The 16,040-nt window shown below is 31.8% G+C and overlaps 1 protein-coding gene across 8 annotated transcripts; it reads right to left on the reverse strand.

Annotated features, from left to right (window-relative positions):
• Window positions 1–7,422: 7,422 nt before the first annotated feature.
• LOC136233204 (uncharacterized) lies at window positions 7,423–11,369 on the reverse strand. 8 transcript variants are annotated; one of them, XM_066022837.1, is made up of 9 exons: window positions 11,153–11,369; window positions 10,659–10,850; window positions 10,229–10,551; window positions 10,074–10,158; window positions 9,872–9,995; window positions 9,406–9,701; window positions 9,201–9,255; window positions 8,944–9,051; window positions 7,424–8,228 (listed from the first exon to the last, which is right to left on the reverse strand). In XM_066022837.1, exons 6-9 carry the CDS (start codon window positions 9,426–9,428, stop codon window positions 8,043–8,045), a joined length of 372 nt encoding a protein of 123 aa, XP_065878909.1. In that variant the 5' UTR covers window positions 9,429–9,701; window positions 9,872–9,995; window positions 10,074–10,158; window positions 10,229–10,551; window positions 10,659–10,850; window positions 11,153–11,369; the 3' UTR covers window positions 7,424–8,042. The 8 variants fall into 8 exon arrangements, 6 of the variants coding, with proteins under 6 accessions (XP_065878924.1, XP_065878909.1, XP_065878903.1 ...); XM_066022831.1 differs by having other exon boundaries at window positions 10,617–10,850; XM_066022852.1 differs by having other exon boundaries at window positions 7,423–8,180; window positions 10,229–10,850.
• Window positions 11,370–16,040: the final 4,671 nt, after the last annotated feature.

Consider the following 16,040-nt stretch of genomic DNA (forward strand, 5'->3'; position numbering starts at 1 on the left):
ATTACAAATTATCTACCAAAATACACAAAAATATTTTAAGGGCAAAGTAAAAAAAAATGTTTGTGATTTGCCCTTTTTACAAACACATGCATGTGATTTAAAAGTTTGCAAATAGAGGTATGTTGCATATTTTTTAATAAAATAAATATTTTAAATTACACTGTTAAGTTCTAATGGCATTCAAAAGAATTTTTTTCTTTTAAAAAAATTTACATATTGACAAAACACATACTTCAAATCGAATTGTAGCTATGTAAAATGAATCAATAGTTCATAAACTGTCAAATTGGTAAAAAAAATTGAAAATATACACCATATGACTTATGGTTTGAATTTAGGAGTTGTGATTTGTCAATATGTGAATATAATTTATTTTTTTAAGATGAAAATACTTTTGATTGTAATCGCAATTTAACCGTGTAATTAAATACTTTGATTTATAAATAAAACATATCACATACCTCTATTTGTATTTGTAAATTTTTAAACCACATCTGTATTTGTAAAAGGAAACAAACCACAAGCTTCTTTTTTTTTTGTCTTTTCCTTTACTTTTATTTATCGATAAACTAATTTAAAAAATTTAATATAACAGTCAAATAAATGTCAATCTAATGCGTTCAAACTTTCTAGATAGATTTTTTTAAAGGTCTTATTTAAAAATAAATTTATATTATTTTCATATATTAAATAGAAAAACTATGATTTTAATTTAGACATTATTCATAAAAATAATTAAATGTTAATATGAAGAGCTAAATTATAACTAAAATTGACCCTTAAAAATAATAAATAAAGGCAGTTGAAGTTTCCACCTCATCTTACCAGATCAGATCATGTGCCAATTGAAAAGCCTTTCTCAAGTGGGCCTCTATTGTTAGTGTCAAATTGGGCCCCACTTTATTTATGGACTTTCTTTTTTGTCTTTTTCCGATAAATCAGGAAACTAAGCTGTTTTTTTCTCAGTTCTTATTTTGTAACCAAAAGTGAAAAAAGGAAATTCTTTTTAAAAGGATACTCTTTCTTTTTCTTATTCTTATTCATGCCAAACAATTATATAATAATAATAATATAATATGCATATAAAAGTTCATTTTTCTGATTTTTAAAACAAAAATAACACTTGAAAGAAAAAAAAACACATTGCTTTATATTGAATATAATATATTCTTAAAATTATTATTGTTGACAAAAGAAGGATAATGACTTTTTCTTAATTCTTAATTGTACCAAATTATTATCCATCTTGTAAGAATCCAACGTGACATCAATCTGAATTTATAGTTAAATCATATGTTTGGTCATCCTAAACATTTTTAGGACCTTGTATTAAATGAAAAAATTGAACATTAATTATTATTTTTTTGGTAAGAAGGGAAGAAAAAAAACAAACAAACAAAAACCTAACCCGGGATCAGTCTAGGAAGACTGACCCCAATCTTATCCTCAAGAAGAGAAGGTAACAGAAAAGAAGGAGGAACGGAAAGGGTAGAAACACCTAACATCTCCCCATGCCCAGCAGCTGCCAAGCGATCCGCCACGCGGTTTTGCTCCCTATAAATATGGGAGAAGGTAAGAGAATCGAAGGCAGAACGAAGCCTCAAGATGGCTTTAATGAGATTCTGACTCTTAAGACAAACAGCCTGTCTATCCGAAATCCTGTTGATAGCCTCCAAATTGTCAGACTCCACCGAAAGTCTTTTAACACCCATGCGAATGGCGAGTTTAATGCCAGACAAGATCCCCCAGAGCTCCGCAGTAAAGGAGGAGCCCGTACCTAAGTTATGGGTAAACCCAACCAACCAGGCGCCACCAGCATCCTGAAGAACTCCACCAGCAGCAATTCTGTCATTACTAAGGCAGGAGCCATCCGTATTCAACTATTGAACATGAATTATTAATTATTGAATATATATATATATATATATATATATATATATATATATATATTCGTATCCTTTAATTATATTGATAATAACATCTCAATATAATTTCAAATCAATGTAATTTTTTTACTTAAAAAATGATATTCTTCTAACGTTTTTTAAGCAAAATTATCAACTAAATTCATATTGTACTTGATTTTTGACATAATAAAAATAATTTAATTAGATATTATAAAACAATAAAAAAAAATTAGACCCTTACAACTCTTAAACAGTTAGATTCTAAAGATTTTCTAGATAAGTTAACAGTTAGGGACTTTACCGTATGTTTTTTAAAATACATGTACTAAACAGTTTGTTTTGTCAAAATATAGGGACTAATAAATTAATTACCCTAAAAATAATGAGATTTAAGATTTAAAGTTTTTCAAAAATAATGGTTTTATTTTATTTTTTACTCTTTTTTTTAAATAAAAGTTGAGAAAAAAAATCATGTCTAGGTTGTTGATAATTATATATACTATATCAAAAGGCATTTGTTTTTTTTTTTAATAGAAACGTTTACCACTTTAATAAATGAACAAACAAGTACAATAATATTATTAATTAAAGATGAAAAATTCAAGCCATTTAAAAAAAATCCAAAGGTTGCTTTAATTGGAGGATGGTGGTCATGGTATGATATCTAAAGATTGATAAGGTATCTAAAAATTGGTGGATATTTTGGGAACTTTCTAATTTTCTAAGGGAACGACTCTTTGTAAATCTGTTATTTTTTATATTGGGAATAATTTTTTAAACTTATGACCAAACATAAAATTAATACATCATTTTAGTTCTGAATTTGTCCAAAAAGGTTTATTGGTCTTCTAAACTTTTAAAGTATTCCGATAGCTCCTTAACTTACATAAAAATATTCAATTAGTTTTATAAATTTACACAAAATATAATCAATTGATCACTCGGTTGCAAAAAAAAAAGTAAAAATGCTGAATATATATTGTATGCCTCTTAAAAAAAGTAAAACGACCAAGATCAGGATATGTGGTTCTAATATTAGAGAACACAAGTTTTATAGTTGAGCAAATAATAACTTCCTTTTTAATCTATTTTTGAATTATGTAATAACATTCTAATATGCATGAAATACATTTTCCGCATTTAATTTACTTTTTTGCAACCAAGTGATTAATTGATTAATTGATTACATTTTATGCAAGTTTAGAGAGCTAACTGAACATTTTATGTAAATTAAGGACACTATTGAAACACTTTGAAAGTTCAATAATCAATTTTTTTTTTTTTTTGTTAAATAATGTATTAAGAAAGAAAAAAAAACTATCTGAAATTACTAGTGCCGATTTTATTGATTATTTATATTGATTAGCTTCAAACCTGTGCTTTTACACAGATCAAATTATTATACTTGTTTCATAAAAAAAAAAAAAATATATATATATATATATATTATTATACTTGTAAAAACTTATAAACCAATATCATATATTTAATTTAAAACACATAAAGGTTGTAATTTTACATTTTTGTAATTACATTGGTTTTCTCTTTCAAAGATACATGCGTAGATGAATATATTGATGAATTGTCTTCACGAAAAGATTATAATTGAAAAATTATATTGAGACAAATTTTGGTTGTGTTTTGTTTAAATAGACTATAATTTTCTGATTCTGACTTTATTTATTTAGAATTGCAGGAAATAAGAAACACGGTCACTTCAAAGGCTTTAGGCCTACTTGTACCAGTGGCAACATGTAAGCTATAATGAAAGTCTAGAAAAATTCATTAGTCTGAATTTTAAGACTTTGTCATAGAAGAAAATGTCTTTTCTTTAGAGATGATGATGATAAAATGAAAAAATTCCATATTTTGACATTCTCGCGCGTAGGGGTTGATTTACATTAAAAATGTGAAATGCCACAAATTGAAAAATCTGAGCAGTGATGTTATGTAGTCGAGCTAGACGTTGGTAGATGAATATCAGTTGGCTGGATTTAATTTGTGAAAGTCAAATCAAATCGCCTAAAAACGAGTACGTCACAATTATGAGAGTGAAACAAAAATATCATATCAATTGGTGAATATGCGGTATAAAAAGCTTCCAAATGATGAACTCGAGAAGAAAAGCTTCTGTGTGATAACACTGTTAGTCAATTGATCTCAACGAGTGTCATCCTAATTGATTTTGTAGAATCAAAGGATAACACAACGGATCTGCTAACCTAAAGGTTAAACCGAGATCAAATTGAAAAGACATCGAAAGAAATGAGACTCAATCCCATTAAATTTAAGGCGTCATGTGAAGGAAAACCCTACCTTATTGACTGGAGATCCCAAGATCTAGGTTCAAAGGGACAACCTAATTGCATGAATCTTGTGTGATCATTGTGGGGGTAAAAATCAAGTCCATTCCTAGATTAAAAACGAGAAAAGGTTAAGCTATATGCTTTTAATGATACATTGTGCACAAATAAATCACATATGTAAGAGTGAAGTGGGGCTGCTTCAAATAAGACTAGTGGGGCCTAGTTCTCTAAAAATCTCGCAGAACTAAGCAATGTTCATGACCATAACGAACATAACTATGAGAACCAATACCGTGTTATGTTGATATCTGTGTGGAGTATATCATCGTTTGCACAAACGACAGAATAGTTGAAAGGCATCGCGTCTACTAGTCAGCCAACAAAGTAAATATACTTTCATAAGGGAATGTTCAAGGCACATTAGTTACTTATCCTACGCAGATAGCAACTATAGAAAGTTATCACCACGTCGTAATCGTCTCGTTTCCAATTTTATTCATGTGGGAGATTGTTGGATAAAATTAAATAAAATTATATAATTAATTTAAATACCAACAAACACCTCCTTTCATGAATAGTCGTGTTTGTTCGTGAACAGTCGTGTCCATCGTGAACAATCGTGTTCGTTCATGAATAGTTGTGTCTATCTATCAACATTCGTGAACAGACGTGTCATTTTGAATTCTATTAATATAGAATGAAATTGTTAAAATTCAAAGTCTAGTAGACTGTTGGAAAAAATATTCTTTTGAAATTTTTATATATCTGTTCATGTTGTACTTGTTGTCATGCTCCGATTATAATAAATCTACACACGGTAAGAGTTAGTTTGCGTAATCTGTTGTATCCTGGGAGACGATCGTCAATAGCTGCGAAATCTGTCTTAAGAAGACTGCTAATACAAGCTTCAGATTTGTCTAACTCTGTTCTTTTGATTTATATTTACTGTTCATATATTTTTCCTGTGTTCGTTTTGTTTTTTAGTTAATCACATCTAACAATTATATCATTTGTTTTTATGTTAGGGGTATTATTATATCCAACTACCAAAGTTACCTTATGTAGATTTTTATACCTTATCTCAATAAAAAAAAAAAAAGGGCGGCCCGGTCGCACTACGCGTCCCCGCTGAGCGAGGGTTCGGGGAGGGGTCCCACTACAAGGGTGTACTAGGGGCAAGCCTTCCCCTGCCAATTTATTTGGCAAGAGGCCGCTCCTAAGACTCGAACCTGTGACCTTATCTCAATAATATAATTAAATTAATATATTATATATTATATTTTTTTTACTGTTATTGATTTGTAATTTATAAATATATTGCTATATTATTTTTCCCAACCAAAAAATGGTACAAAAACATTGTGATAGTATTTGTATGTTTGTTATTGTATACATATATAGGATGAGAGGTAAAGGGACGATTATATCAATGGTTTCAATCAATAAAAAGCAATCACAAATCCCATCCTCTTAAATGACAAACATAAAAAGTCATATTCATCAATTAACTTCTTATCTTTTTCTTTTTCTTTTCTTTTTACAAAAATAATTAATGTCAAATTATTAGACCTATTTATCTTCATATGCCCTCATAATTATAACCATGGTTATCAAAACCGGACCGATCAAAGAACCGGAAGAGTTAAAGGGTGAAGGGTTTAAGGTTTAACCAGGGTTTAATCGGGGTTGAACCGAGGTTCAAATAATCTTAAAAAATAATAATTTTAATTTTATTTACACCTTCAAACACAATAAAAATGTTAATTTGAATTTTATATCCTAATATATAACTTAATTATCATGACGAATTATAACTTGCATATTCTAAATGTAACAAAAACTTAACTTGATTGATTATAAATTTTATATTATGACATATAATATAAAATTAAATAGTAATATAACTTGATTTCAGTACATATATTATTAATATTTTTTTACTACATATCCATCAAGCATGATTTAATTTAATGGTTTATTCTTTGTGAACAAACAAAAATCAATCATCGACAGAGACTTATTGATAATCAAATGAAAGCATGAATATCAAACCATTAACAAATATTTTAGTACTACGTTAATACTAATTTGAAAATTATTTTTTTAAATGAAATTTAAGTTAATTTTTTCTTAATTGGATTAGTTAATTTTAATTGAACTCTAAATTTTTTATTTATTTTTTAAAAAGTTACAGTACAAACATTGAACCGTTTGGACCGTAAAAACCGTAACCGGATTTCCGGGTCGCTGGTTCAACCGGCCGGGTCACCGGTTTTTTAACGGTTTTCTAAGATGTAATAAAATGGCCACTTTCGGACCGGAATACCTACCGGGTCCGGTTCAACCCGGCTGAACCGGCCGGTCCGGTCCGAATTTGATAACCTTGATAACGTTTTGGATTCTTTCAATATCTTTTTTTTTTTGAAAAGTCAATATGATCTTTAAGTACTGGTTTTTTTTTTTTTTTTTGAGTTTCTGAGAAGTTCCTTTAATATATAAATTAAACACATATGTCTTTAGGTAAAACATTTTCTAAAAAAACTAGGAATGCAAAAAGCAATAAAAAAATTAGCATTAGAACAAGAATGACAAGTTAACTCGTGAGCAACCTCATTCGCTCATCAACAAACGTCACCGAACAAATCATGCGATTTTGGAAAAAAAATTAATGTCTTGAACTACTCCATCATACTCCGTAAGATCCTTGTGGCTCGAGCACTAACTACTCAACACTCCTTTTACATCAACTTCAAAATCGATATTGTTATAGACTAAGCACTACAAGAAAAAACCATATCTCAGACACATGTTTCTGTCGGTAAATCACTAATTTGTGTCGGTATATGACATCACCGACAGAACACCGACAGAAAGCTATGTGTCGGCATACACCTTGTAGGGAGGCCGCTGCGACACGATTTTTTCGGTGTCGGAGATATCAACGACACATGAAGTGTCGGGGGGAAGTGTAGGTATGTCCTACACTTTTCTGTGTTGGTGAAATGTGTAGGTCATACCTACACCATCACCGACACACTATGTGTAGGACATACCAACCCAAACACCTACTATAATGTGTCGGTATTACAATTTTCGTATAATAAAATAACTTATTATACCGACCAGTAATATGTAGGAAATGACGTTGGTATTATATTACAATTATATATATATATATATATATATATCAAACAAACACATAAGAACTAATTTATATTAAAGCTAAAGTCATTGATCCCTTAAATACAAAAAGTTATCTCCTAATAAAGTATAAACAAAAAGAACATCACCCTAACTGCAACCTACCCCTTAGATACAAAATTCTATCTCCTAATAGGGTATACACAAAAAGAACATCACCCTAACCGCAACCTACCCCTTAGATACAAAATGTTATCTCCTAATAGGGTATACAAAAAAAAAAGAACATCACTATAACTGCAACCTACTAATAGGGCATAAACAAAAAGATCTTTGCCATATTTAACCAATAAACTACCAGCTTCCACCTTACATTTGCCACCAAAATATTCTAACCTCCCACATCTCATTCACTTAATGAGTTTGTAAGAAAAAAGATGAGTTTTCAAGCACTCAATTTAATAGATACACACTAGTAGAATTACCCTTCATTTGTATCACCAAGTTCCAACTTGCCAATTTGTTGTTGCATCCTAACAATGAAATCTTGTAAAGATCCAATCTGATCTCTCATTTGAATCTAAAACTCTTGAAACCTTTGTTGAACTTCATGAACTTGAGATGCAGAGGTGCTAAGATTCAGCCTATCAGTATGATTATGCCCCTCCATATCGCTGCTACAAATCAGCTATAAGGCCATCAACTGTTGATTGCAATCGATCAAGCTGAGACTGCATATACAAACGTGGATCAGATGATGCGGTTGATGAAGATGCTCCATGTGTTCCTGAAGAAGATGAAGAGGCTGCATTGAAATATCAAGCTCCTGCAGCACCCAACCCATAAATCCTATTTGTGTTATTTGCACCTCCTCCTGGAAAAAAGGCTTGCAATTCATCTACACGATTTTGCTGGCTTTCTATCTCAGCAACTATGAATGCATATTCCTCTTGTAATTAGCATATCAAGAAACAACAAGTAAACATATATTTCATTTCATGCATGCTTGACAATAAACCCAACAAGCAAGAATAAAAAATTTGTTATTACAATGACTAAAAGCAAAACTTGACCTGCAATTTTTTTTTGTCTATCATTTGCCACATTATGTTAAGGAAAGAACCAGTAAAAGAATCCTTTTTTGCCTAGTTCAGAGTTCAAAACAGCCCTCATCCTACTGCCATAGTTAATCATTCTATGTGCAATATAAAATGCAGTCCAGCACATCTCTAACGACACAACAAGTAATAATGAAAAACTTGTTATTACAATGACTAAAAGCCAAAATTGACTTGCAATAAAGAATCCTTCTTTTCTTAGTTCAGAGTTCAAAACAGACCAAGTGTAGATGACATATATCTGCATTTGAGCTTGAATTGTTCTGGCTGAATTAGTTTGAAGCGGAAAAAAAAATTAATCTCTAGCATTTGCTACTCCTAGCACATACAACATCCATGCACATCTACCAAATTCTTTTCCCATTCTACTGTTTAGTATCACACCAGAAATGTTTTAATGCATTCATACGATCATAAGAGTTTCAAGTTTCCTCTTTGAGTCTAATAACAAAGCAAGTATTATTTGATTACCTCAACATCTTGGACATGCTGATTAATCCAAGAATTGCCATCATGTTGACGTGTGTGCGTATACATAAACAGTTCATGTGGATCCGGTGCTCGGCCAAGGTTTGCAGTCTACAAATAAAAGTTTTAAAAAGAATTTATTCCAATGAGCGATTAAATATAGTATGTGAATCAAAAGAAAACTCATAATCAACAATCTTTTTCATATATGAGTATTTACGATGAACAAAAAAACGTAGAATAAAAGGTTGTATACTTACAAGTCGCTCAAAAGTTTCCCCATGAGATATCCGGTGCTCGGCCAAGGTTTGCAGTCTACAAATAAAAGTTTTAAAAAGAATTTATTCCAATGAGCGATTAAATATAGTATGTGAATCAAAAGAAAACTCATAATCAACAATCTGTTTCATATATGAGTATTTACGATGAACAAAAAAAACGTAGAATAAAAGGTTGTATACTTACAAGTCGCTCAAAAGTTTCCCCATGAGATATCGATCCACTTGTGTGCGTAGCTCCAGCTAGTTCACTTTCTTTCACTTTTTGTCTATGTTTTTAGCTTGCTCACGTTTTCTCTTATATTCAGGACTATTCCAAGCATCAAGCCACTCCTTCCATATAGCCTCACTCACGTACCCAGGACGTTGACCGATATTTCGAAGATCACTCATGTAGTCCGAATATCGTAATGATATCTTCTTCTTATAAGCACGGTAAACTTGATTGTTACTATATTTGTTGGTGTCCCAATAGCATTTTTTCTGAAAAACAAACTAAGATATAAGAATTTTAGAAACAATTATTGGAATATAACAGTGTTGGAGTTTCAAGACATAAAAGTGTTGGAATAGAAACAGCAATATAATACCATAACAGAGTTGGAATTTCAAAACATAAAAAACAAACAAAAGGGATGAATATTCCATGTAACCTGAAATTCCTTCTAGTAGACATTTTGGATATCTCGAGGAACTCTTGACCAAGTATATCCTAATCCATGAGGGTGTGACTGAAAGCAACACCGACATATTCCAGAAACCTTTTGACTATCCAAACTGAAATTAGAAACAATACATTACTTCAGCAGCATTACGAAAAAATAAGCAAAACTTGAAATATTTGTTAACCGTTACCTGTCATTCGCAGTAAGAGCTATACAAATCCTCCCATCACTTGCTATTTGTTCCTAGTTTGGGCTGCCAAATCTAGTAGATGTACCTATAACGCAGTTATATGTATAAGAATAAAAGGTTTTTATCAACAAAACTATTGCAAAAGCATTGTATACCATTTAGAGAAGCAGATTCGGATGTTGGAGCAGTAGACCTCAGAGATGGAATAGAAGGAATGGCAGAAGTCAGGACATGTGTTGAATCAGGTCTAACTGAGGATGTAGTGGGTCTTCCAGAGGATGCAACATGTCTGCTGGACAAGCCAGCAGGTCTAACAGACGATGGAGAAAGTCTTGATGGAGGGCCATCAACTCTAGATGAAGGGGTATCATGTCTAGATAAAGCAGCAACATGTCCAGATGAAGTTCCATTAGGTACAAAATACATTCCAACGGGTACGGAAGGTTGACCACCAACTGGAGATGGGATTTGAGCTAATCTATGTAACCACTTTCAATGTTAGAACAACTAATAAATGAAAGAAAAATGAAATAAAATCGATACTTTATATGGTATGGGTGATGTAGGCAACAATGGATCTTGTACCCCAGGCGAAGTTGCTTGGGGACTATTCAGAACTGATGAATCTACTGATGGAGCAGTTGGTCGCCTAGTCATCCAATGAGGTATGAAAACCCGTGAAGAAGGTATCCGTGAACGACGTGATTATCCGCCATCTTGATTAGGATTATCATATTCAGAATCACCAGGGTCTGACATATCAAAACAACTTCAATTCTGTATTAAAAAGTCAAACTCTCATTAGATTAAAAAATTCAAACTCTCATTAGATTCATCACAATACCTACATCAAGGCGCATAAAATTCAACAACCATAAACGAAGAGACCGAGCAAAACACACAAATGACTAGTTTGATAATTGGACCAGTTCACAATTTCAGTCCAAACGTAAAATTAATTATAAGGTTATATAATACAAAGAGCAAAATAAAAGATCTAAACGTAAAAAAGCAAACCAGAGCAAAGGATGACTCTGCTACACACAAGAAAAACACAAAATTAAAAGAAATCAAAGTACCTGAAAGGAGAGATCGAGCAGAACACGAAAGGTGAGCAACAAATGTGGACCGGAGAAAACACAATAGGGGAGCAAAGATCGGTGGTGGCGTCACAGCGCCGGAACTGGTGGCGTAACGGTGCCAGTATTAGTGGAGACCGGCACCAGTGTTGGTGGATGTGAGGAGGTGTTTTGGAGAGGGCGGCGGTGATTGTGTGAGGAAGTAGAGGAATTAGGAAATTAGGTTAAAGAGATATTTGATGAGTATTTATATTTTGCCCAATTTTTTTATTTATTTTATAAAATCTTTTACTTATTATTAATTTTTTTATTTAGATTCCTACACTAAAATTGGGTCGGCCCAAACCGATATGTGTTGGTGTCATCACCAACACTAAAATTTATCTACATAATGTGTAGGTCACGTGGGCGGGAAAAATCCCGCCAAATATCCCCTACATATCATGTGTTTGTGTAGGTGACTATGTATGTGCCTACCGACACGTAATTTGTGTCGGTGGTGTGTCAAAAATACCGACACAAAAACGTTGGGTCAGTGCATTGTGTAAGTGATCATGTTTTTTCTTGTAGTGAAGGAAGACTTCCAAGCTATATCATCTCGTAATGCCAATGCTTCAGCCAGCTTTAGCGATATCAAGTCATTCGAGGCTGAGATATAATAAGCTAGAACGGGCCCTCGTGATTACGGAGAACAATATACATACCAAAACGAGAGGAGGTCTGGAAAAAATATGCGTCTACATTGCATTTCATCCTTCTTTCTACTGGTTTTCTTCAGAAATTCTGCCTTTGCTCAATGTTCCGGTCCCCATCTAGCCCAAATTCAATATTGGTCCTCTGCCCTTGCTACCAATCATGTAAAAACGTCATTGAACTTATTATTATTACACCATCATTGAGATTCTAGCACGACTTCGACCAAGGTTGAGCATTCCTTTGTGTCCAGATCGACTAGAGAACCACTGTGGAAACACATACAGATTCTGGAGTCATTGTTTCACACATATGAATAAGCCAATCTTCGACTTGCTCTCATTCCGCTCCAAGAGCTGGTAATTGAACTGCTACCCACCATTGCTTCAATATAAACATTCGACAAAGAGATGCCAGTTGTGTTCAATGTCATTCATACAAAGAAGGCACCCAATCAGAATACTAACATGCTTCCCAATGAGGTGAATTCGAGTAGGCAGCATCTTAGTAGCAAATCTCTAAAGGAAAAACTTCAGTTTAGAGAGGGAAGGACTAAGCTCTATAGATTTATCCATCCCTTTCGAGTTTACACCATGCTACGAGCAGACACAATTTGATACCCAAATTTTGATGAGTATAACCCATCCTTTGAGAAATGCCAAATGAGACAGTTATCCCTATCCTAGAAAGGTACCACCATATTACAAATGGTAATCGCCTCCGAATGATTAAACCAACTATCGACTTTGCCCTGATCCCATAATCTCGTAATATGGATAAAAAGGGAACTCACGGTATCATTACAATTCGCCTCAGTACTATGTGATGTAACCATCTGATTATCATTATTAACAAGCCATAAATCCTTCCAAATAGACACCTTACCTCCCCTTCCAATTTTCCACCATAAACCTTGATGTAAGACCTCAATAGAACTCCACACACTCCTCCAAACCATACTACAATTATTGCCTAATTTGGAAGAAAGGAAAGACTCGTTATGATAGTATTTAGCTTTGAATAAATGACTCACCAGGATGTGTGGATTACTAATAAACTTCCATCTTATTTAGCTTTGTCTTTATTGGTACACAACTTCGCCTAATCAAACTAATTGATATTCCTCTTTCCATCTCCTTTCGTACCCCGCCAAAAAGAATTCATCATCTTTTGTAAATCATCGCACAACAATTTGGAAAGAAGAAAAGTGCTCATACAAAAAGTAGACAGAGCCTAAGCCACTGTAGATCAGCGCACAAAGATTTGGCAATCAGATTGTTAGTTCTTTAATTGCTTGCCAATTGTACCTTTTTGTTACTCCTTTTATATATATTAATAGACGGTGGAGATTTATGTTTAGTAGAACATTGGAATTTAGATGGTTGGGTTAAGGAGAGAGATTGTATGGGGGAGATAAAACATTTTTCTCGTGAAAAGAGAAAGAAAATGTGAAGAGTAAGAGTGTAAAATAACTTTACTTTTTTTAGTTTTCTAATATCCCCATGTAAAAATATGAAAATGTGAAGAGTCAAAGTGTAAAACAAACTTCTTATAAAAAAAGTGTAAAACAAATTTACGTTCTTTAGTTTTCTAATGTGTTGATGTAAAAATGTGAAGAGTCACGGTGTAAAACAAATTTACTTTTTTTTTTAGTTTTCTAAGAGTTAGAGTTCAAAAACTGTATTTACTTTTTTTAGGGTAAATTCTAAAAAAAATCCCCTGTGATTTCATGTATTTCACAAAAAAAACCCCTGTGGTTTGTTTTTACCAAAAAAAGGAGCGTGGTTTACGCCGTTACCCGGAAAATGGCTTAACACCGTTAAAAGTGCTGACGTGACAAGAGGTAAAGTTGGAAAAACGATTTTTTTATTTTTCTTTTTTCATTCTTCTTCTTCTTCTTCCACTCTCTCTCTCTCTTCTTCTATTTTTTCTTCTTTTTTTTTAGTTTCGATTCCAGATTTTCGAAATCTGAAAATTTGGAAATCTGAAAATTTTCAGATTCCTGGAAATTTCCAGGAATCTGGAATTTCCAGATTTCCTTCCTGGAAATTTCCAGGAATCTGAAAATTTCGAGATTTCCTAAATCGGAAATATGGAAATTCCAGATTTCGGAACTTAAAAAATAGAAGAAAGAGAGGAAGGGGAAGAAGAAGAAGAAGAAGAAGAAGAAGAAGAAGAAGAAGAAGAAGAAGAAGAAGAAGAAGAAGAAGAAGAAGAAGAAGAAGAAGAAGAAGAAGAAGAAGAAGAAGAAGAAGAAGAAGAAGAAGGTAAAAAAAAAAATAAAAAAAATCAGGAATTTCCAATTTTACCCCTCTATTTTAACACGGTTAAGTCATTTTTCGTTTTTCGGATAACGGCGTAAATCACGCTCCTTTTTTTTGGTAAAAACAAACCACATGAGTTTTTTGTGAAATACATGAAACCACAGGGGATTTTTTTGGAATTTACCTTTTTTTAGGAGAAAGTTCAAATAAAACCCTTGTGGTTTTACTAATTTTCAGATAAAGGATTGTGGTTTACTTTTTGTCAAAACAAGGACTGAGGTTTCACATTTTTAATAATGCTATTAAAACTATCTTTAACGACCTGAAAATGAAAATTTTCAAGAATTAAAGTTGTTCAATGTCATATTTTCTATGGAACTACATTTTCGATTTTAGAAAATCATCTTTTTTGGAACTTTATCTCTCTAAACATTAACTTTCTCTCTCTTTACCAAACATCACCTAAATAATCTCGAAATAAAAAAGTTGAAGAATTAAAGTTGCTTAGAATATTAGTAGTTATTAAAATATGTCATTTTTGAAGTTGTTAAGGGTGGTTTTAATGCAATCAATCGAAAAAGTCCTTATTTTGCTAAACTTGAAAACTTCAGTTCTCGTTTTGACAAAAAGTAAACCACAGTCTTTTATCTGAAAATTAGTAAAACCACGAGGGTTTTATTTGAACTTTACCCTTTTTTTTTATCGTTCTAATATGCTTATGTAATCGTCCCTTGACTGCTACAGTTGGGAGCCCCTCCAATCATAGCAAAAGCATTTCGAGGAAGAAGAAAAACAATGAGGGTTTAGCTGACTGCGTTCTTTAAATGGATATTGCAAGAGTTTTTTTTAGATGCAGAAAGATAAAGAAGATGATGTTCTATAAAAAAAAAAATAAGATGTCTATGTATTTGAATGAATGGTGTAGATTTAAATTTGGTAAAACAATAGAATTTAGATGGTTGGATTAATGAAAGGGATTGTACAGGGGAGGTAAAATATTTTTTTATGAAAAGATGAAGAAAATATGAAGTGGCCGTGTAAAACAAATTTAGTTTGAAAATGGGAAGGGTCATAGTGTAAAACAAACTACAGTAAAACCTCTATATAGGAATACACTTGGGATCGAACTATTTGTATAACAATTGGGAGGTTATTCCTATATAGAGGTTGGTATAACAAAGACTCTCAGCACTTGGGACCAAACTTTTATATAACAATTGAAAGGTTATTCTAATATAGAGTATTCCTATATAGAGGTTCTACTGTACTTACCTAAAAAATTGTAAAACAAATTTCTTACCAAAAAATATAAAACAAATTTACTTTTTTAGTTTTTTAATATGCCGATGTAAAAATGCGAGAATGATAGTGTAAAACAAATTTACTTTTTTTTAGTTTTCTACGAAATTAGAATAAAAAACTATATTTTATTTATTTTAGTTTTCTAATATACTCATGTAAAATAATTTTATCAAAATTTTCTATATGATCAATCTTTTTTCATTAGGATAAAACTGATTTTTATTACTATGTTGAATATAAAAATAACTTGAGAAATTGTTAATTTAAGTTTTCAATTTGACTCTATTCATTATCAATTTATTTCCCTATAAAGTATGCAAGATGTAATGTTCCATACTATCAATTCCTAATTTTCTTATTTAGTAATAAGTAGTGCAATTAGATTTTATTGTGGTCGGATACTTAATAAAACACATGTGATTTTGAATCTTAAATCCTTTTACTATTTAGATAAATAAATAAATTCTCTCTAATACTTTTTTTTCACTTTTATTGTGTGTATATATTAACAGACTCTCTCTATTAGCTATTTAATTTTCTTCTATTCAATTATACTTTCAAATTTCTTAATATTAAAACATTCATTTTTTACTATATATATATATACACACACGCACATGTTACTTTTT

The sequence above is a fragment of the Euphorbia lathyris genome, chromosome 1 (assembly GCF_963576675.1).
Source record: "Euphorbia lathyris chromosome 1, ddEupLath1.1, whole genome shotgun sequence".
Classification (NCBI taxonomy): Eukaryota; Viridiplantae; Streptophyta; class Magnoliopsida; order Malpighiales; family Euphorbiaceae; genus Euphorbia; species Euphorbia lathyris.